The sequence below is a fragment of the Morus notabilis genome, unplaced genomic scaffold (genome assembly GCF_000414095.1).
Source record: "Morus notabilis unplaced genomic scaffold, ASM41409v2 Scaffold73, whole genome shotgun sequence".
Classification (NCBI taxonomy): domain Eukaryota; kingdom Viridiplantae; phylum Streptophyta; class Magnoliopsida; order Rosales; family Moraceae; genus Morus; species Morus notabilis.
The window spans coordinates 806,402-827,723 of record NW_010358777.1 but is presented as its reverse complement, the minus strand read 5'-3'; the positions used below and the strand labels follow the sequence as shown (position 1 = coordinate 827,723).

At 36.5% G+C, this 21,322-nt stretch overlaps 4 protein-coding genes across 4 annotated transcripts; 1 reads left to right on the top strand and 3 right to left on the bottom strand.

Annotated features, from left to right (window-relative positions):
• The first annotated feature begins 1,991 nt into the window (after positions 1-1,991).
• LOC21409160 (putative pentatricopeptide repeat-containing protein At1g68930) lies at positions 1,992-4,397 on the top strand. The gene has a single exon (XM_010093353.2). The coding sequence runs from the start codon at positions 2,106-2,108 to the stop codon at positions 4,335-4,337; it is 2,232 nt and encodes a 743-aa protein (XP_010091655.1). The 5' UTR covers positions 1,992-2,105; the 3' UTR covers positions 4,338-4,397.
• Positions 4,398-4,992: 595 nt separating this feature from the next.
• On the bottom strand, positions 4,993-7,166 carry LOC21409159. The gene is made up of 6 exons (XM_024162560.1): positions 6,981-7,166; positions 6,103-6,719; positions 5,707-5,815; positions 5,369-5,639; positions 5,276-5,325; positions 4,993-5,189 (listed from the first exon to the last, which is right to left on the bottom strand). The coding sequence occupies exons 1-6, from the start codon at positions 7,131-7,133 to the stop codon at positions 5,142-5,144; spliced, it is 1,248 nt and encodes a 415-aa protein (XP_024018328.1). The 5' UTR covers positions 7,134-7,166; the 3' UTR covers positions 4,993-5,141.
• Positions 7,167-9,456: 2,290 nt separating this feature from the next.
• On the bottom strand, positions 9,457-12,917 carry LOC21409158 (putative U-box domain-containing protein 42). Its single transcript, XM_024162518.1, has 3 exons — positions 11,750-12,917; positions 11,343-11,652; positions 9,457-11,159 (listed from the first exon to the last, which is right to left on the bottom strand). The coding sequence occupies exons 1-3, from the start codon at positions 12,773-12,775 to the stop codon at positions 9,565-9,567; spliced, it is 2,931 nt and encodes a 976-aa protein (XP_024018286.1). The 5' UTR covers positions 12,776-12,917; the 3' UTR covers positions 9,457-9,564.
• Positions 12,918-17,935: 5,018 nt separating this feature from the next.
• Positions 17,936-20,163, bottom strand: LOC112090660 (putative GTP diphosphokinase RSH1, chloroplastic). The gene is made up of 5 exons (XM_024162549.1): positions 19,946-20,163; positions 19,443-19,636; positions 18,671-18,763; positions 18,469-18,581; positions 17,936-17,957 (listed from the first exon to the last, which is right to left on the bottom strand). Exons 2-5 carry the CDS (start codon positions 19,563-19,565, stop codon positions 17,936-17,938), a joined length of 351 nt encoding a protein of 116 aa, XP_024018317.1. The 5' UTR covers positions 19,566-19,636; positions 19,946-20,163.
• Between the last annotated feature and the right edge of the window lie 1,159 nt (positions 20,164-21,322).

Below are 21,322 nucleotides of genomic sequence, written 5' to 3'. Positions count from 1 at the left end.
GAAACCCCCCCGTCTTTGCCCCTCTCCGCCTGGCCCGCCACCATCTTCTTTGACTGCCCACCCCCCCATATTATTATTTATTCAATATATTATTAATTTAAATATTATTACATGTTTTCAAAAATTAAACCACCAAACGTAGTTTCAGTTTTTTTTAAAACTGAAATCAATCTCTGAATAAAACTACCAAACGCATTTCAGAAATAATTCCAAAATGAAAATGAAAACGTTTTCATTTCTATTTTCATACAGAAATAAAATCATTTTGAAACCAATTCTAAACGCACCCGAAGAACCTTAAAAAAATAATAGGAACAAAGTGAAAACAATCACAAGTCAATTGTATTTGAGAATGTGACTGTCTTTTTTTCTCTCAAACTGAGAGAATTTATAGTACATTAGGGATTGTGGGTTTAATTCTCCTCATTAATTTAAAAGTTTATTCTCTCTTCAATATAATAAGGCTCTTCACCCTTTTTGGGTGTTACAAATAATTAATAAACAAATTAAACTTGAGTAATTAAATGCCTTTAATCGTCGATCGTTACTTGACATTGATGCTTAATAACTCTTGAACTTCCAACTTCTTTCATACCCGAGCGTACGCTCGGATAGTTATCTTAGCGCACGCTTAGGTAGTTACCCTAGCGTACACTTGGGTGGTTTTCCTAGCGTACACTCAAGTGATTATCCGAACGTACACTCAAGTCACCTAAAAACTTTTTACATTTTATTAGCTCCGAAAAATCCATCCAACTTATGTGTTATTATTTATTTATTTATTTTATAGTTAGAACGCCAATGACATCCTGTTCTCGGACACGTTATCTTTTTCATCGAAAAAATGGTAATTGCTTAGTCTGAAAAAACGACAGAAAAATTTAAACTATAAAAGTCGTAACTTAATTAAACGACAGCAAAGCTTCTACACGAAAACTGCCGTTTTTTCTTCGCTATGAGAACGTCTGCCATGTTTCGAAACAACAATAATAAGGTTCACGGTGAAATAACAATGACATATGGCTTTCTCTCTCTCTTTTTTTTTTTTGGGAGATACATACGGTTTCTTTCGAGTGGCGGACATAAACGAAAAATTGTTGTATGTTTCCATTAGGCCGACGAGAAAGGTTTAATAGAGATGACGTGTCATTTTATCTCCGTACATTGTCCTTTTTCATTTACTGTCGTTTTGGTGTTAACCGCCGTTTCCGACTTATGTCTTTATTTGTGTTTTTTTTTTTGTTGTTTTTTTTTTTTAATGTCGTTCTTATTAGGGGTGACAATTCGTGTCACGTATCGTATTTTGATTATTTTTTTTTAAATTTGCAGTCAACCCGAACACGATCTGTGACACGAAATTTTTTAAAAACTATAACACGAACACGACACGACCACTTTACGAGTTGACATGACACCATCCGAAAATGACTCGTGACACGAAATTGACCCATGAATCTGAAATTGACACAAAAATTGTATACTTTTAATTAATTTTTTACATATTAGAAATAACTTAAAATTCATAACACACTAAATTACAATAACCTCCATTGAAATTAAATAAATAATAGTATAAGATTTTAAATATAATTATCATGATATCACAAGTTCATAATAAAATTTAAAATATGAAATGAAAAATATATGTATTTTTTAGTTTTTTACGAGTTTCGTATCGTGTTCGGGTTTGGCGGGGCCAACCCGAAATTGATCCGTGTTTTTTGTGTCAATTTCAAGTCGACCCAATTCTGACCCGAACCTCTTTTTTTCAACCCTAACCCATAAAATTTGTGTTATTTTTGAGTCGTGTCGTCGTATCGTGACCCATATTATCGGCTCTAGTTCTTATGTCGCCATTTCTTTTTCTTTCTTTCTTTTGGCTACTGTTGTTATTCATTCCATTATTAATTTTGTTTTCTTTTTTTTTTGTCATTGTACTTGAAAAAACAACAAAGCAGAACAAGCCAGTTCCGAGTTCGCAACGCAACAGTTATAGCTTGTGTGGCTTAACCGGAAGGCAATGCTCAAACTTCTGATTACATAAATACCTTAAAGTTATAATCTTATGTCGTTTCCCGCCAAATATTAGTTCGGTTGCAACAAAAATGTGTTGGTCCTCTAACTACTGTAGTGGCTTGCTCAAACTTTGCTGCGAAACTCAAAACCAAGCGCTAGCAAAGAAGCTCCATGGCCACATTGTCAGAAACTTGACAAACCCAGAAATCTTTCTTTCCAATAAACTCATCGACGCGTACGGGAAATTGGGTAAGGTGAGATATGCGCGCCACTTGTTCGATCAAATGCCTCAAAGAAATCTTTTCTCGTGGAATACCATTCTCTCCGCTTATTCGAAATCTGGTTATCTTTCTGAGATGCAAGAGATCTTTGATCGAATGCCATCTCGTGATGGAGTCACTTGGAATGCGCTTATTTCCGGGTATGCTTCTTCTGGTTCAGTGGCTCAGACTGTAAAGGTTTATACTTTGATGTTAAGTGATGGAACCGTTAATTTGAACCGGATTACGTTCTCGACGATGCTTATGCTCGCGTCGAGCAAGGGTTGTGTAGACTTGGGCAAGCAGGTTCATGGGCACGTAGTGAAATTTGGGTTCGAGTTGTACTTATTTGTTGGTAGTCCTTTGGTGGACATGTACTCAAAAGTGGGCTTAGTATATGATGCGAAGCGGGTTTTTGAAGGGTTGGAGGAGAAAAATGTGGTTGTGCATAACACAATGCTTGCAGGGCATTTACGGTGTGGATTGATGGAAGACGCGGAGTGTTTATTTCGTAGAATGCGGGAAAAAGATTCGATATCTTGGACTACGATGATTACTGGGCTCACCCAGAATGGTTTTTGCGGAGAGGCGCTTAACAAGTTTGGAGAAATGAGATTGGAAGGTTTGACAATGGATCAATTTACATTTGGTAGTGTATTGACTGCATGTGGGGGACTGTTGGCCTTGGAAGAAGGCAAACAAATTCATGCTTTTATAACTAGGACATATCCTAAGGATAATGTGTTTGTGGGGAGTGCTCTTGTTGACATGTATTGCAAGTGTAAAAGCATAGAAGCGGCTGAATCAGTGTTCAAGAGAATGCTGCACAAGAATGTAGTTTCTTGGACTGCAATGGTAGTTGGTTATGGCCAGAATGGATACAGTGAAGAGGCTGTACGAATCTTTTGCGATATGCAGAGAAATGGGGTTGAACCAGATGAATTTACCTTGGGAAGCGTAATTAGCTCTTCTGCAAACCTTGCTAGCTTAGAAGAGGGTGCTCAGTTTCATGGCCGAGCGACAGTTTCTGGCTTAATTTCTTTCATTACAGTTCCAAACGCACTTATTACATTGTATGGAAAATGTGGAAGCATAGAAGACGCCCATAAGCTATTCAATGAAATGAAAATAAGGGATGAAGTCTCTTGGACTGCATTGGTATCAGGGTATGCCCAGTTTGGAAAGGGCAATGAGACAATTGCTTTGTTTGAAAGAATGTTATCCCATGGCTTGAAACCCGATGGGGTTACTTTCATTGGCGTTCTTTCAGCTTGTAGTCGAGCAGGTCTAGTGGAGAAAGGGCGTCACTATTTTGAATCTATGGTGAAAGCACATGGAATTAAACCAGTTCTTGACCACTACACTTGCATGATTGACCTTCTCAGTCGAGCTGGAAGGTTAAAAGAAGCAAAAGAGTTCATAACTAAAATGCCTTGTAAGCCTGATGCAATTGGTTGGATCACCTTGCTGAGCTCTTGCCGGACTCATCGAAACATGGAGATCGGGAAGTGGGCAGCTGAGTCTCTTCTGGAATTAGAACCCCATAATCCTGCAAGCTATGTCTTGCTCTCGAGCATCTATGCTACTAAAGGAAAATGGGAAGATGTGGCAAAGTTAAGGAGAGATATGAGAGATAAGGGGGTGAGAAAGGAACCAGGGTGTAGTTGGATTAAATATAAGGGCAGAGTACACATTTTCACAGCCGATGACTGGTCAAACCCATTTTCAGATCAAATATATGCTGAACTGGAAAAACTAAATGGAAAAATGATAAAGGAGGGTTATGTGCCGGATATGAGTTATGTTCTTCATGATGTTGAGGAATCCAAGAAGAGGACATTGATTAACTATCACAGCGAAAAGCTAGCGATTGCTTTTGGGTTGATACTTATTCCGCCTGAAATTCCCATACGGGTTGTCAAAAACCTTAGAGTTTGTGGTGATTGTCACAATGCCACTAAATATATTTCTAAGATCACTAAGAGAGAGATACTTGTAAGAGATGCGGTTCGTTTCCATTTATTCAAAGATGGGGCGTGTTCTTGCGGCGATTTCTGGTAATGATCGGAAGATCAGGAGAGTGACCAAAAAAGTTTTGATTAGTACATTCATTTGATGTGTTCTCGTCATTTTGCAACAATCACATTTTTTAGAGTAACTTCTTCACAAAGTGGATGCATTGTTCAGGTTTGTGGATTTCATCCATAGCTCTATATAAATTATACAAGCAAACATCTATTCAAATTCAATAGCTGCCATCAGTTGCTTGGCTAGACCTGGCCGAGAATATTTAACATGATGTAGTTGAGTCATGCTTGACGGATAAGATTATTGAGGCAAGAGACAGGAGAAATTTACTTATTTGCTTCTGTGTAGAAATAACGCTCAAGCATAAGCTTTTAATATGCTTGTTGAGATGTTAACTAAACTGTACTGCACGCATACGTGCAAGCATTTACTCTTTTTTTTTTTTTTTTGCTGAAAAGTATGTGCAAGCATGTATCATATTAATTGGATTGGTCAACATTTTAGAATACATGCTGCAGTTTTATCCTCCATTTCTCTGGTAAGGTAATGTCTTTCCCTGAGGGAGTTTGTGAATTTGCCAAATAGATCAAGTGACACATACTTTTGATTTTAAATGAAGAGGAAAGAGATTTCTATAATTAATATCACAGGAAAAGAGAAATTTATACTAAAACAAATACGGAAAAGAACACCAAGTCTAATAGCACAGATCATAGAAGAGTTGAAGGGGAAATATCCAAATATTTTTCAACAATGTAGATTAACTTACAAAACTCTTAAACATTGTGAATAACTAACTATATAGATCACAAGAATTGTGCGTCTGAAGCGTACTTTTTATTCCTGTGATGACCTGATGCACTCCCCTTGACCTTGATGTGGGTTCTGCATTATGTGAAAAAAGAGCTAATTAAATCAGACTTATAATTGAAAGCCAATTGATGTAAAATAGAAACATTGACAAGCTTTACCTGCAGCTGTGTGCAGATCTCTATGAGCTCAGCAGGAGGAGCCCAATCACCTTTTGCAAATCTCTATGAATTCAGCAGGAGGAGCCCAATCACCGAAATTCCTCTCAATAAACTGGTAAGCAATGCCACTCCTTCCGCTCCCCATAATGAAAAGTCCTCCTTTGATTTCTCCTTCTCCTTTCAAGTTCTGCTTTATCCCCATTGCCTTCGCGCGCCTGTAATTTGCTATGGCTCGCAGGTTGAAAACAAATCCTGACAGGAACTTCTCTTTGAGCAGCTCCCCACCACCAAGAGCTTTGAAGAAATCCAAGCCCCGGTCGTAGAGTACAACGCCACCCCAGTACCTTGGCCAGAAGTCTTTCACCTGCATCATCAAAGCAAGAGTTCAGCCCTGTGTTATTCGAAAGCATGAGAAGTATAGTGGCGAATACCTCTGATTCTATGTGTTCATGAAGAACCGCATATAGTTGAACTCCCAGTGCATCAAATATTGGTTTTTTGGCATATAGCTGGTGAGCTTCAGCTCTACACATAATGCACCTGTTTCAAGTCCAATACATGTAAAGAATCAGTTATGTTTGATCAATTACATCCAACGGAAAACTCTTTTTCTCTAAATACTCCCGGACCTTTTCTTCAAAGTCGCCAATCCATATCTTATCCATTTCTAAGCACGCTTTTACACTGGAGTCATGTTTCTTATCTAGGCTATACAAACATATCCACAGAACTATGACACCTTTTCTTTTAACTTATTTTGATTCGAGTGATGGTAGATTTGTTGTTGAGGCATAATTTGTAAAAGACACGTGCTATTAAAGATTTACCCGGGACGTCGAATGCAGAGGATCACAGCTGGTTTATCTCGCCACAATTCTGATGCCTTCATTGGAGGTGCCTTGGATTTCACCAAACGCTCCATCCCAATCTTGTACTCTGGAGTTAATTTCTGCAGCGAGATGTTTTCGATAGCAGAATAAGGAGCAACTTGATCAACCACAGGAGGAGGTTTCACGCAACCACACGCTCTACTCTCGCCTGGCCCTGCAGCAACAATCCCTTTGAAGGTGTATCCTTCACCAATCTTGAAACTAGCCAAGGACTGCTCAAGCGATTTACTGCTATTTCTCGCCATTGGTCTCGTTATACTTCGCAGGTTTTGAGAGTTGGCCTGCACAAAGCTCTTGTAAGTGCTGTTATTTGTGGATGGTCTGCTGGCCATTCTGGTGGGAGGAAGAGCTTTTGTTTGGGGAGAGGAATCAGTACATGGGCCGCTCCTGTCCATGAAGCGCGCGATATGGCCTCTCTTCATGCCAAACTGTGAAGAAAGATCTGCAGAACTCAAACTAAGAAGCTCAGGAAGACATTTCCCAGATAACTCAAGCTTATCTCCATATTGCATCAGCGAACGGTCGTGCAGGTATGTCCTGATCTCCAGTGCATCCTATAGTTAAACAGAGAAAATATACCTTATGTTACGGACTAACCTTTACTAACGAGAGCAATGAAATACACTCAATCACACAGTTAATTTATAGTGGTTTACTCTCAAGGTCAAGCCGCATGCCAACTCTCTGTTCGGTCAATAATTTGGCTCCAAAGACCCAACATCCCGGTATCGGAGGTGGATATGTTTGTTCTCAGATTAGTGTGCTTCTGTTGAGAATAAAAATATTGGTGAAGGTTGATTCAGGATATAACTAACCTTTTGTTCTCGTGTCATATTTGTGGCATCCATGTCTTCTACATTCATGATCTTCAAGGTTGGTACGTCATCCCAGCCTTCCTCTAACAGCTTTGGAAGAAGTTCTTTGAGAATTCCATTCCCAATAAATTCTTCAATCGAAAAAGAAGCCATTTTATTTTTTTGAAACCAGAGAATGATTCAAAAAAACACAACTTTCCTTTTCTGAAGCAAATCCTTGAGGTATATATATAAGGTCTTTACTACATTAAAATAGTATTTTAATGTCCGGCAATATCTATGACGCAAAAGGTTGTATTGGTATATTTGTCTCTCGTTACAATCCAACTACTCCAAATAAGTTGAGCTGGGATTATACAGCCATTCTTACAATTAGGTCCCTTGGATATTCTATAGAGAAGCAAAGATTTTCTTCTCTCTACATGATTTTTGTGGATTTTCTTGGGTATCAAGTATTATACTATGCTTCTGACTTATTGGTGAGCTCCAAGAATATTATTCTAAAATAAGTTGCAAACCACCCCTTTAATGCGCTTAACTATATAGGGACAAAGAGAAAACAGATTGTAAACGACAAAATATACAAACAATATCCGGACTGACAACATTGGAAACTAGATGTCAAGGTAATATTTCGACTAAAATATTGATTAGTGGATGGATTTGAAGTAATCTCAGATGTTTATAAACATGGTTATGTCATTGCCGGCCAAGTCCTGCTTTGCTTATTGTATACTATGTTCTCCAAAATGTCAAACTCTGTTGCCATATTTGCATGACAAGTCCCCTGCCTTTTGATTATGTTGCACTCAGATCACCAAACGTTTTTTTTATTCCATTTAAATTCAAATGGTATACTGTTGTAGCAATTGCATCCTTGGGCTGCGCAACGTCCTTTCCGCCGTTAACTCATGACATGTATAAATGCGTCACATTTTCAGGGGCATTTGTGTAGTTTTAAAATCGTCAATTGATATTTCAGACGTTCTTCGCACAATATCCTACCATACTAGTAGGAAAAAAAACACTCGTTACTACTTTTTTAGCAGTTCACTAGTTATCAAATTCTGTCAATTTAACATAATATTTAAATAAAAAAAACTTTGATGTGATTTTGGTTAAATTTAATGTTGAAAAACATGATAACAAATCTATAATAATGTAAGACAACTAAAGGTCTCCAGAATAATAAATCCATCGAATCCAACCTCTTAATTTATCAAAAGTTGCATGATTACAAGCATAGCTCAGCAGTAGATCCGTACAAAAGTAGAGAAAGGAATAAGAGAAAGAGGGAAATAATTGATGAGAGATTTTGAAATTTCATGAAATGGCCTGAAAAATAATAACAAGTGTACTATGCATGTGATACGTCAATGGGAAAATGAACACCAATGTTGCCAAAAAAAGAAAAAGGAAAAAAAAAAAAAAAAACAAAAATGGCAAAAAAAAAAAAAAAAAAAAAAAAAAAAAAAAAAAAAAAAAAAAAAAAAAAAAAAAAAAACCTTTTTTTAGCCCAATAGGCTGGGGCCGATCACTAGGCCAACGTTGCTCTCGGTCCGGTCTGGCTATTTAGTGTATTGCTTGCTATAAAAACATAATGTTAGGGACTTAAATGAGACTGAGAAAAGTTAAGGACCCTAGGTGAAACAAAGAAAGAGGTTAAGGATTTATGTTGCAAAACCCCCCCACCCAAAAACCCCCCCCCCCCCAAAAAAAAAAAAAAAAAAAAAAAGAAGCAATTATGCAACCAACTTGTACAAGTAGGGTCGGTCGAAATTGATCTCTTTCGATATAAAAAGGGAGACCCCGAAAAAAAATAAAAAATAAAAATAAATAAAAGGAAGTTGCTATCCTCATGCCCGTTGATGTCAATCTTTGACTACAATTTAAAACTTGGCCATCTCCAAATGTAATCCATTCCGAGGAAATTCTCATCTCTTGTGAGAGATAGTAGGAGATCCCCACGACACATGTTCAAACTTTGTCACAGTCACCAAAGGGGTGTGTGTTACGTTATGGAACGTCTTTCTACCTTTGGCAGAGCGAATTTCAAGGTTTTTACATGTCCAAACCAAATCAATAATCAGGAGTGTTTTATCTTTTCTAAGCCAATCATACTTAACATTATGGAGAATCTTAAGCGGTGTATAAAAATATACCTTACCTGTAAGACACAATTTTTATTATTACCTTCTCATTTCGTTCTGTGAAAGAGTTGGGCAAGCATGATTAGTGGTGGAGCCACTTGAGGCCGGAATGAGGAGAAAATTAGCATCTTCAACAATAACTTCAAAAATTTTGTATTTTTCATATTTCGTCTCATTAAGATTCAGTTTTTCCATGTACGTCCTCATTGAACTTTATGCATTTTATTTTTATTTTTATATTTACAAAAAATTAACGTATGTCCCCATTAAAATAGAGAGTTAGCTCCGCCATTGAGCGTGGTCATTGTATAAGTTGAGACCCCATAACAATATTTACAGCTACCTTTTAGGGAACAATTGAGAGCAATGTAATCATGTGAGTATACTTACATTTCCTTATGGCAGGACATCTTTTATTAGATACAAGAGAAGTTTCACATTGTATAGTAGGAAGTAGTGGAAGTGGGCATCTTATTTAAATGTCTCAGAATTTTCTCAGCCATTTGTCTTGTATTACCATTCCCATGATGGAAAGCACTGACCAATGTGGAAGGCAACAATCTATCTTTTGATATATCAGAAATAGATTTATCCCCTCCTTTCATTAAGAACTTTTCAATCATCCAAAAGGACTTTTGCCGCAATCCCTCTTGCGTGTGCTCTTTCACAACATTCAGAACATGTTGTAGCGCATCAACTCCATTCAATATGCTCACACTCTTCTCCACATCAACTTTGTCATCCAACAAAGTGCATATAGCCGACAATACAGCTTCAACAACCTCTGGATTCTCATGGTCAAGACAAGCCAGCAATCTCTCAACCGCCTTTGCATCCACTAAACAGAATGTGTTTTCTGAAGAGCATGCTCCTCCGTGAACTGGGCATACCGCGGTTTTCTTCCTCCTAGATGAGCCCGGAGACAGAAACTTGGGAGCGGAGAACATCCTCAGGAGCTTGGTTTTCTTTACTTCTGGTGGTTTGGATAGATTTATTGACTCTGATGAGAGATTCTCCAACCCTATGGCGGATAGCCTCTGGACTTCGTCGCTCGATGTTTTCACAAGCAGTTCTGTGAAGACGGCTGTGAAATTATGGGATCTTGCTAGAAAGAGGATCTGAGGATCGAACAATGTCGTTGTGAATCTGACTAGAATTCCCACTAGGCCTTCCAAGTAACTGCTTGTGTGCCTGCTTGACCTTGTTCCAATCTTCTGAATCTGATTGATGGTTTGTAAGATTGTAGGCACAGTGTTCTTGGAAAGAAGAGCTAGGTTGAGTGTCAAGTGTTGTTGGGGGAGTTTCGCGATAAACTTTGCCGAAATTGCTTGTTTTTCGGATATTCGTTTTACTTCCCTGGGGCTTTGGATGAGGCTCTCGGGTTGGCCTCTGATTTTGCAGAGCTTTTCTGCTAGTGTGTGGCCTATTTGGGGTGAGAGCATTATTAGTAATTTAATGGCTGCAATCCCAAGCTCTTCACGCGGATTGTTTATGAGTTCAATGAGAATGTAGCTTGCTTCACTCTCTTTGACCACTGAGATAATTGTGGCCATTGATTTGGGAGTCTTTGTGAGGCACAAAAGTATTCTTAAAAGGTTGATGTTTAGCTCATCTGGGGCTGAGTTCTTGAGCATGTAGATGATGCCGTGGACACAATAGTCTGAAGTCATGGTGTGGCCATTGGAACTAGCTTGCAGGTTCTCAAGCTCAAGACCCGACTCGAGTATATTCGCCAGTATCGCAGCTGCTTCAATTTTTGAATTCACTAGCTCGTCGTAGATACTCCGACTGAACATCTCTTCAACCATGATTTGTATAATTCCAGCTTCAGTAAGTACTTCAGCATTAGGTTGGTACAAAGAGATTTGTGCCAAAGCCTTGAACGCCGCCCTTCGAGACAGAGCGTTTCCAGTTCTTACCATTTTTATTAGACTGGGAGACGCTCTTTCGGCCACATAGGTTCTGCTGTCATGTCCTAGAACAATATCCCCAAGATAGCTTGCCATTTCTGTCTTCATCTCTTCACAGCCTTCACATCAAATTTCAACAAGCAAGTTGAGATTAGAGAACAAATTACTTTTCAAGACCACGTTTTAGAGATCTCATCACACCTTAAAACTGCATAATTAGTATTTAATACTGCTAGTTTTGTTTCAACACACACAAAAGTCCAAAAGTGAATGAGAATGCTTGCTTTCTGAATAAATAGTACCTTGTTCAATATTATACAAAAGTGGTTCCAAGAGTCCGTTTTCTGCCATGCACTTGATGTTATTCGGTGAAGTCTCCAAGTTAGTTAAAGTTTCACCTGCTTTTCCTGCAGCAAAGGCATCAACTGAAGGTTTGTACTTAATTGTTATCAGCATCAGAATTGCTCCAGGAACCAATCCTATTTTGTCGCACAGCGAATGCGATCGTGAAAGCTCGAGTAACAATAGCAATGACGCATGCCTTACAGGCTGGTAATTACTTGACAGCATTCTTATCAGCACTGAAAAATCCAATTTCTCAGCTATCATTTCCTGCACCCAAAACATTAAAAAAATAGAATGAACACACTAGCAATTAATTGCTATGTCTAAGCAAGTGAAATCACTAATTGCTCAAAAGAGTCGAGACCTTGCTTTCGTTGTCATCCTCTGCCAATTTTGTTAGCAGTTCCAAAACTGCACATCTAACATCTTGGTTCTTGTACTCCAGAGTCTTAACTAGCAAAGGCAACATTCCGACACTGCAAACTTCAACCTTGTTGTATGGATTCCTTTCACATATCCCATGAACTTCTTTTATAGCTTCAAATACCATATTATCTGAACTAGCCAATGACAAAGCAGCCCGCGCTACCTTAATCGTTGCTACTTCATTCCTTTTCTTCCATTCCTCTATGGTGGACTTAAGAGCAATATTTGAGTTGTAAACTCTACTAACCAATTTCTTTCCAGAAGATGGGCAGAAAATCTCCTCAGAATCTTTGAACATTTCAAACCACTCACCAATTGCTTTTCTTTCATATGTTAGTCCACTTTCTATAGTGACTGGATCATCCATGATCTTCTTTGTTAATGGACAACAGAAAGTTCCATATAGAGGCTCTACTGTTCCATATAGAGGCTCCATGTAGTGAGTCACTTGGGGCAAAATTGCCAAGGATCTGTTCATGTTTCCAAGTTTCACTTGGCTACTATCACTTTTGCTTTTGGGGAGACTATTTTTGGGGTCTAAGAAGTAAGGATTATCCGTTGAAACCTCCACATTGATAGAGTAGAGATCTTTTTCTTCTAGTGTTGTTGTTACTTCAATTGGTTGCCTATCCGGAGACAACATCTGCGCATCTGAATTGCCAAGCTGAGTCGCTTTAACTTCGAAATGAGAGTTCTTCATCTCATTCGAAAGAGATTGAATCGCAACTTCTGCGTATATTTCCTCTTTGAACGCTGAGGAAGGAATTGAGCTCAGATGTTGTCCCATGCTTCTGATCACCTCCTCCAGCTGTGAAATGATGCTCTCGAGTTCGGGACCTGAGACGGGTTTGTTGCCCTTTTGTAGTCCTTGCACAAGATCCTTGGCCAAATCAACGCTTTGGGATAGAGATCGAACAATCTCCATTGCGTTTGGTGGGGAGTTCTCCGTACTTTGTAGCTCCATTATGGCTATAGAAACCCTGTAGAAGTAGCACCCAATTTCGATAAAGTTTTCCTGCTCTCCCTCTATGTATGTTACTGATTCTATGATCTCCGAGATGGCTACTAATAACAAATCCACAAGACTCGTTATCAGAGTTGTATCTTCTTTTATCTGTTCAAAAAAAGTGAGAAAGAACAAATCAAATTTCATTATCAATGCTAATAGTAGGGATAGTGGTTTTGTTATCTATTGTACTTTCATATATAGTACAGTTGAGTAACTTCAAATTGGTGCAGAAAATCATGACTGATCTGAAACCATTAGAGGTTGTTTGTAAACAAAGAAAACTTGACTAACAAGGAAAAGAACTATGCCTAATATCTGAAATTAAATTCTCAAAATTTGCACTTTTCAGCTTCCAAAAGAAGGCTTTGATGCTAGCTTATTATATCACCTTCAGGCTTTAACTTCAAAAACCAATCAATACATAGTACTGGAACCATATGTGAATCCAAAAATTTTATATGATCCATTATTAAGATTTTAGTTCTGAGACTCAGAGAAACTAATTTCAAAAGATTAAGAACAACTAATAGCTTATAGAAGCTCCTACCGACATCGCATCGATGCTGCTGTTTTTTTTGCTGAACCCGATTGACCTTACTGGTATGAGCACCCACCCCAATTTTGCAAGAACAAAGCAGTAACTATCTTTTGAAGGCATAGAACTTCTGTGATAAAAAAAAATATATACATATTTTCCTCAGCTGGATATGCCGATATAGTATTACCGGTTGCAAAATTTTTTGCATCTTCTTCATGTTTGTATTTTCTGAGAAAATGACTTGAATTCTTACTTAGACTAAGAAAGAAGCTGCATAAGACTTGGTAGGCTTGGTAGACTTGGTAGACTTGGTAGACTTGGTACACCTGGTAGGTTTGATTCGGTGCAAGTTTCTTTCTCATAATTAACCTGTACAAGACAGTCTTGGGTATTGGTTATTGATAATGAAAAGTTGACATTGCTATTGGTAAACTCCAATGGCATTGATTTTTGGTAGTCCTTACTCTATTATTATCTTCTTTTTCTTCGTTGTTACTGTGCATTAATTTGTCAAATTAATACATTAAAGTTTTGAAGTTTAATTGGTAACTCAATCTTATCGGAACTTCCCCATTTGTTTTCTCTTTTTTAAATAAAATAAAATTGTTTAGTCATTTTATCTTCGACTGGAGAAGAGTGACAAGAAATTTGAGATTCTTGAATTTTCAAAGGTCATAATATGATACCCATCTGACATGTTAACTTTTGGCATCGATATTCTTAGCCCCTGATTTTTTTTTTTTTGAGCAATTCTTAGCCCCTGATTTAACTAAGTAAATAGTGATACTTTTTGTCCATAGTTCTCTCAATACTATGTAAGCAAAATGTGGGAGAATATAATAAATAGTAAATTTTTGAAACTAAATTAAGTAAATAGTAGATTTGAAAAATATTTAAAGTAAATAACAGTTTACTGTGTAAATGTTTCATTTACGATTAGTAAAAATAGTTTACGTAGTAAAAAATATGTATTGACATAAAAAAAATTATTTTTTACTAGTCGTAAAAATAAAATTTAGGTAAAAAGTATGTATTGACGTGGGAAAAAAACTTTTTTTACTAGTCATAAAAAGAAAATTTATGTGGAAATTTTTTTTTTTTTTTTACCAATTGTAAATAAAACATTTACATGATAAACTGATATTTACTTCAAATAGTTTTAAAATCTGCTATATACTTAATTTAGTTTAAAAAAATTTCTATTTAATATAATTTCCGTGAAAAGAAAAAATATTTAATACAATTACACATAACATGGATGATAGATACACGTTCTAAGGTATCCTAAAAATATGGACATTTCAGGGATGAGATATTTCTATACCATGTTTCAGCCAATATTCTTAAGAAAGAATCATTTTATCATGAATGAACAAATGCACACAACAACTAGATAGTATTAAATTATTAGATGATGCTCCTGAATCTGATTGTTAGTGGTAACAAGATCATTTATGTAAAAAAAAAAAAAATAGAATGCAAAACAGCCGGGTCACAAGTTTTTGGTGTGATCGTGGGAACAACTGCTTTCTTAGGGGCATCTTCAGCTCCACTGGCGACACAAGTGACGTGTGTTAGAGGCTTATCATGAGGCATATTTGGCTCCGCCGGCGACACAAGCGGCGTGTGTTAGAGACTTACCATCCAAAGCCTACCCATGCGAACTTAAAACCTGCCTGAAGGAATAATTTCTGAGAGGGTGGGAGAACTCTAAAATTCTTGTGTGTATCAACTTAGGTTTGGGGGTCCCTTTTATAGGGCTTAGAAAAGACTATGACTATTTCTGATGCGGAACAAAGAGTTTTTCCACTTTTTTTTTAATTTCTTGAGAGTTTTTCCTTCGGATTTTTTAACTTCACAAGAGCACTTTAATAGACAATTTCTCATTCATTTATTCATCATTTTAAACATATAAATATATCATTATGATGTTTTTATAATGGAAAACACAATTCTAAATTGAACCCTTACTAATACAAAATAGAGTTTTCAAACTATTTTTCCAACACTGACAAAAGGAAATAGAAAACACAACGACAAATAGAGTTTTCAAACTATTTTTCCAACACTGACAAAAGGAAATAGAAAACACAACGACAAAAGGAAATAGAAAAGTCTATAGTAAGGGGTAGTACTTTCCCCCTACTGGTAGTCGCTCAATTGCTTTTGTATGGCTCAGTTTGAAAGTTACACTTCACTATAATAAAATTGATTACATCTGATTAACTTTAAAAAAAAACACCAACAACTAAATTCATGAAACACCCGGTTAAATTAATTGAAATAAATTAATTTAATTTTGTTATTAGTGTTAGTTAATTGAATAATTAGCGATTAATGTGCTCTCATCCTTCTTGCTAGGCTATGTAACGATTTTGTCTTCATATTAACGCGATCAAGCTCCATTTCATCTCCAAAAATTTGTGAAATCGGTGGAAATCTAGTCGGAGTTGCAAGGGTAAATCTCGCGGCAACGAGGTGGGCTGTTGAGAGAGGGTCGACGATGACAACGGTGGGCCAAATGGGGAGGGGATGTGGTTGAATTCTCAAATAGAGAAATTTTTTGGAATTATTTTAATTTTAATTTTTTTAATACGTTTTGTAAAAAATAAATTATGTGCAAATTTCACATTTTATGTTTTCAAAAAGGGGTTTAGGGTACAAATTTTTTTTTTCTAAAATGTTAAGGTGCCGTTTTAATATTATAAAAAATACATAATATTAAAAACATATTTTAATATAACACAAGTATCAACACGATTTAATCTTTTTAATTTTTTAGACAAATAACCAAACTTTTTTTTTTTATTTTAAGAAAATAATCATTTTTTACCATAGCCAATCAACAATTGATTGATTAATTACTAATTTGTCAACGACTTATTATTAATTGAAATTAATTAAAAAAATGTTACTGACTCTATTTTAGATTATGATACAGATGCCACCTTATTTATTTGACACAGACATTTTGATTTTATCAAACAAAAGCACTTAACAATGACTCACTTTTTTCTAACATATTTACAACACTGCCATCCTTCTTTTTTAACCTTTTAAATTATATCTTTTATTTTAGGCACTACTCTTTTTTTTTTTCCCTGAAAATATTGTGCACGCATTATTAGTTTTTGCAGCGCCCGAGTGCCGGTTGGGTCCTTATCTATGACGATTTTTTGGGTAGGATTGTACATAGATTGGATTGGTACGGAGTAAAATTTTTTATTATCCGGCCTCAAAAAGTGTGGATTGTTTAGAAAAATTTCACAACCTAATGATGTTTGGGTTGAGTTGGGACGGGACGGGGTGGGTTGGGTGGTCAGGTTCATCATTCAAACAATCAAAGTTCAATTCAACATTCAAAATTCATCATCAAATAGAAATAATAACTCTAACATTCAAAGTTCATCATCAAATAGAAATAATACTGATTAGTCCATCATCAAATAGATAACAATTCAAAGTTCAATCCAACATCAAACATGAAGCAAAGTAGTCCATCCAACATCAAACATAAAGCAAACATAAATTAGTTGTTTAATTCAAATATATCCAAAACAAACACTGCAATAACAACCATCCTTATCAGTCCACACTCATAGGCTCCTTATCAAGCATGTTTGTGTGGATTGAGTTGTAATATGCGGGTTATTATAGGCTCAACTCACAAACTGCCCTAAACACCTCAGACATTTAGTGAGTCAAAAAATAAAAAATAATGTTATAAGTTACTTTTTTTAAGTTAGGTTGGAGTGGAATGAATTTAAATTTAAATTTATGTACAACCCTATTTCCTATTTCTGGGTTCCTATTTCCTACATAACCCTCATCTCCTCTCCTTTGCCTTCGTCATTTTCCCTATGTCAAAACAAGATTCTACCGCTCAAGTTGTATCAAACCCTTTTACCACAGAAAATCTATTTGGCAAAGAAACAGAGGAAAAAAAAGAAAAAAGAAAAATGGTCTCAAACTCTATCAAACCAGAGACAATCTGTTTGGCAAAAAAATAATTAAAAAAAAAAGAAAGAGAGAAATATTGATGGCAAAAATAAATAAATAAAAAAACCAAAAAGATCTACTTTCTTCTTGTAGACCAAAAATAGGGGCAACCCCTAAAATTTGTGAAATTCTTCGGAAGGTATGCAGAGGCCCACAAAATTTCCTAACGAATTTTCAGTTTTTCTTCATCATTTGATTTTCTTAAACCAGATTCATGGTGCACATAACACCAAGCAGCATAGAAATCTCATAATTATTCAAAACAGTAACTTTCCGAAAATCTAGAAACACCCACACAATGATCAAATGCAAGGGAAATAAGCGGAGATTTGAGGGTATTGTGGCCACCGTCATCCCCGACAACGCCGACTCGCTGAACTCTGACAAGAGGTACGAACAGACCACGGCGAGGTGCGCCGTGCAGATGGTGGATTTGCGATGGGGCTTCTTTCTCTTGTGGGTGGCTCGCGTGTTGAAAACCAACTCTAAATTTTATATGGAAAACATTACTCGAGCCGCCCTTGATGTGCAGTACGGGCTATTTAAGGAAAAGTGAAGAGAAGTAGGTTTTGACCTTATTACTTGTTAACTTCACTTATCCTGGATCAGGAATGATACATGAACATCTCCAATTTTTCCATTTTCTTGGAACAACATCAGACATACAACATCGTTTAAAGAACAAAAACATCCTCATTCCAAAAAAATACTTCTTGCAAACATATATACATACAAACACATATTTAACTCCTTTTTTCTTTTTTTTTCCAAACATACGCAATAGAACACTCCCCAAGTCAAAATGAAATTCATTCTCTCTTTAATTCCAACCAAATAACTATATCCATGAACTATTTCTTTTAATCAATCCCCTGAAATGTCAACTCACTCAAAAACAAAAAAGGAAAAAAAAAGAGCCAATCTTGTTATTGTTTTCCATAATCATACTCGTACTCATAATTTCATAATTCATTTTATCCGTCCACCAAACTAAACTATACTATACAATAAATTTATGATAATTAAATTTTTTTTTTATTTCTTCATTCACAATATAATTACAACTAAAAAGAGCATTAGTGAGTAATCAATATATACAACAAAAATGTACATTCGTATCACCAAACACCAAACAAAAATGTACATTCTTTCAAAGGTCACAACATTAGTATCCTCAACTCTATCGTGTAGTAATCCAACAGCAATTGACTCCCAGTCCAATTCCTATAAGGAAATTTCGTGAGTAACTTCATAATAGAAGGTAAAAGATATGCAATAAATAAGGTCGTATTTTGTTCACTTTAGAGTCTCACAAGTTCTCCTAGAATGCGTGCTACTTCAACTGGATGGATGATGAAGGGCTCTCCACTGCATCGCTTCTGACCATCATGAGCCTCAAAAGCTAGCTGCAAACCAGTAAAGCTATTTTTAATTTAAAAATAACCACCAATTTGAAATAATGGTTGGTGGGAAAAGCATGCTACATAAATTATTTTGTGTAAGTGAGAGCTGACCTTAAGAGCGTTATGGATCAATTCCAGTTCTTTAGATGGAATATATGAAATACAAGGTTTAACTCAAATCATGAATAGACAGTATCCATGGTCTAAGATTCTACAGGAATCAACAATACAAGGTTCTCAAATCATGAATAGACAGTATCCATGTTCATAGGATAAGATCATCATTTAGATTCTAGGTTTGGAAAATCAAATACCTCCCACAACCTTTCAGGGGAAACCTCGTCAAAGACATCTGAAGTCAAGGATGAAGAACATACATACAATCCACATAAATATGTGTGTGTAGAAATGAAACATAGCTAGGAATTCTGATGTCCACACATTACAAAGGAATAAACACCAAAACACAACAAAAACTGACCAGACAATATTAGTTAAGGACTTTATAAAGCAACTGTTTAACAAAGTTTCGATTTCGATTACTATACTAAACGTATCAATTTAAGCCACTAACAAACAAAATTGGAGGTGGCAAAATTAGTGATGGGGCTTTTTAAAACTCACAGCAATAAATCAAATTCAAATACCAAAACTCCTTTTGTGGACAATTCAAAGAACTTACAAAATTGGTTCTTGTTCTTCTTCCATTTCGCGCATTCGACAAGAGGGAAGAGCACTGAGGAGAATGGGCTGTGCTCGCGAAGAACCCAGTCAGGACTCTCGGAGCTTTCCACGCACACGACATAATGTTGCAGTCGTATTTCCCACTCCCATCCCCCTTCGGCAACTTATATATGCTCACACATTCTAAAGAAACTACATGAAACCAGAAACCAAACATTACTCAAAAACCTCAAAATACACGAACGACAAACATCATCAACAACCGAATTCTCAAATCATCAATCGCAATTCACTTCGATTCTTCAACATTTCAACCAAAAATACAAAAAATAAAATAAAAATAAAAATAAAAAACATACCACACATGCCCTTACAGTAAAACAAATTGGTAGAATCGAATAAAAAAAACAATCCCGGTGAAAACAGAACCAAAATGAAGAGCAACGAATCCAGAGCAAAAAATTTCAGTGAAACATAACCAAATCGAGATCGAGTACTTACAGAGGCAATAGTCTTGATCTGATGAGCTCCAACCGACAATCTCACAATCGCACGACGAGATCACGAAACCCTAACCACCACAGTCCTGTCTGACCGAGAGAACGGAGAGAGAGTCCGCCAAACTTCAATCGCAGGAGTAGATCGAACCCTGACGAGCATAGAGGGAGACCGAGAGAAAAGAGAGAGAAATGGGGAGAGAGAGAGCACAAAGAGAGAGCAGATAGCGCTCGAGAGAGAAGAGAGAGAGGACCGCGAAGAGCAAAAAAATTTTGGGTATGGAATTGTTTTCATTTAGCAGGGGTAAAATCGATAATAACGAAAATTTTATTGAACAGTCTCTTGTCACACAATATAAAATCAGAAGTAGTCTTTGAGTTACTTCTGATTTTACTTTTAAATGCTCCTTAAATTCTTTCAGAAGTACTTTTTCACATTTTTACTAAACGTAAAAAACAACTTTAGCTGCATAGATAATTGATTTTGGGCTCCCAAAATCCTTATTAACTTCAGATTATTTGGTTGGGAGATTCGTATCCCGATTCGAATCATGGTTCATGGTTCGTTACAGTATTTTTTCTCACAAAAAATACACTTGAATCAAAAATGGTTCTAATCTCATGATTCTAATCCATAAACCAAACGTCTCCTAAATTAGTCATAACTTTAAATTGAAAAAGAAGAATGACTGTCACGCCCCCCAAGCGGGGTGGGTGACGTGGAGCTCGATTAGGGATTAATAAAGCAGATTTCCAGACCGGGCCCCACACTTAACTGCATTAAAATACAAATAAATTACAGAAAATCCCAGAGCCTCTGACACACAAGGCTCCACCCCACAGGACATACAATATCGTACATACATGCTCATGTAAATAATCATTACAACAGACATCAACCACAGTTTAGTTAATCCAAATATTACATAAGTTTACAGAATTTCTCAAATTTCTTACATTTGTCTAAGAGGATGACCACAATCCTCACTTGATTCCAGCAGCAGCAGCACAACTCAGCTGCTCCGTAGCAAATATCCAGCTACTGTGCACCACTTCTAGAGTCTCCTGGGAGGGGTTTAGTACATTTAAAACATAAAACGTGAGCGAAAGGCCCAGTAGGATATTATTTTAAATGACTTAAAATAAATGAATAAATAAATTAGCGAGTAAATAATTGAATGAATAAGTAAATAAAATAAGACATTCAGTTCCAATAGATAGCCGGAACCTCACATCATTTTTCTCAAAGAAAATATAACTGAAAATAACCGTTTTACCGGCTTCAGCAAGTAATTAGTACAAATTACTTACCTAACCAAGTGTCTCACCTACCCGGACCGAGTTTCGGGTTCTGCCCCCGAGGATGCACTCTCCGCATCCT

What these genes read in the sequence shown, in the direction of transcription:
- LOC21409160 (XM_010093353.2), top strand. Translation starts at nt 2,106, where the DNA reads ATGTGTTGGTCCTCTAACTACTGTAGTGGCTTGCTCAAACTTTGCTGC.
- LOC21409159 (XM_024162560.1), bottom strand. Translation starts at nt 7,133, where the DNA reads ATGGCTTCTTTTTCGATTGAAGAATTTATTGGGAATGGAATTCTCAAA. An exon ending in CTCTGCATTCGACGTCCCGG is followed by an intron (nt 5,816 to 6,102) that starts GTAAATCTTTAA and finishes GACTTGAAACAG; the next exon opens with GTGCATTATGTGTAGAGCTG. An exon ending in AGATCTGCACACAGCTGCAG is followed by an intron (nt 5,190 to 5,275) that starts GTAAAGCTTGTC and finishes CACATAATGCAG; the next exon opens with AACCCACATCAAGGTCAAGG.
- LOC21409158 (XM_024162518.1), bottom strand. Translation starts at nt 12,775, where the DNA reads ATGGAGCTACAAAGTACGGAGAACTCCCCACCAAACGCAATGGAGATT. An exon ending in AGGATGACAACGAAAGCAAG is followed by an intron (nt 11,653 to 11,749) that starts GTCTCGACTCTT and finishes TTTTGGGTGCAG; the next exon opens with GAAATGATAGCTGAGAAATT. An exon ending in TTTGTATAATATTGAACAAG is followed by an intron (nt 11,160 to 11,342) that starts GTACTATTTATT and finishes TTTGATGTGAAG; the next exon opens with GCTGTGAAGAGATGAAGACA.
- LOC112090660 (XM_024162549.1), bottom strand. Translation starts at nt 19,565, where the DNA reads ATGTCGTGTGCGTGGAAAGCTCCGAGAGTCCTGACTGGGTTCTTCGCG. An exon ending in CACGCATTCTAGGAGAACTT is followed by an intron (nt 18,582 to 18,670) that starts GTGAGACTCTAA and finishes ATTTCCTTATAG; the next exon opens with GAATTGGACTGGGAGTCAAT. An exon ending in TGGTGTTTGGTGATACGAAT is followed by an intron (nt 17,958 to 18,468) that starts GTACATTTTTGT and finishes TTCCTGATCCAG; the next exon opens with GATAAGTGAAGTTAACAAGT.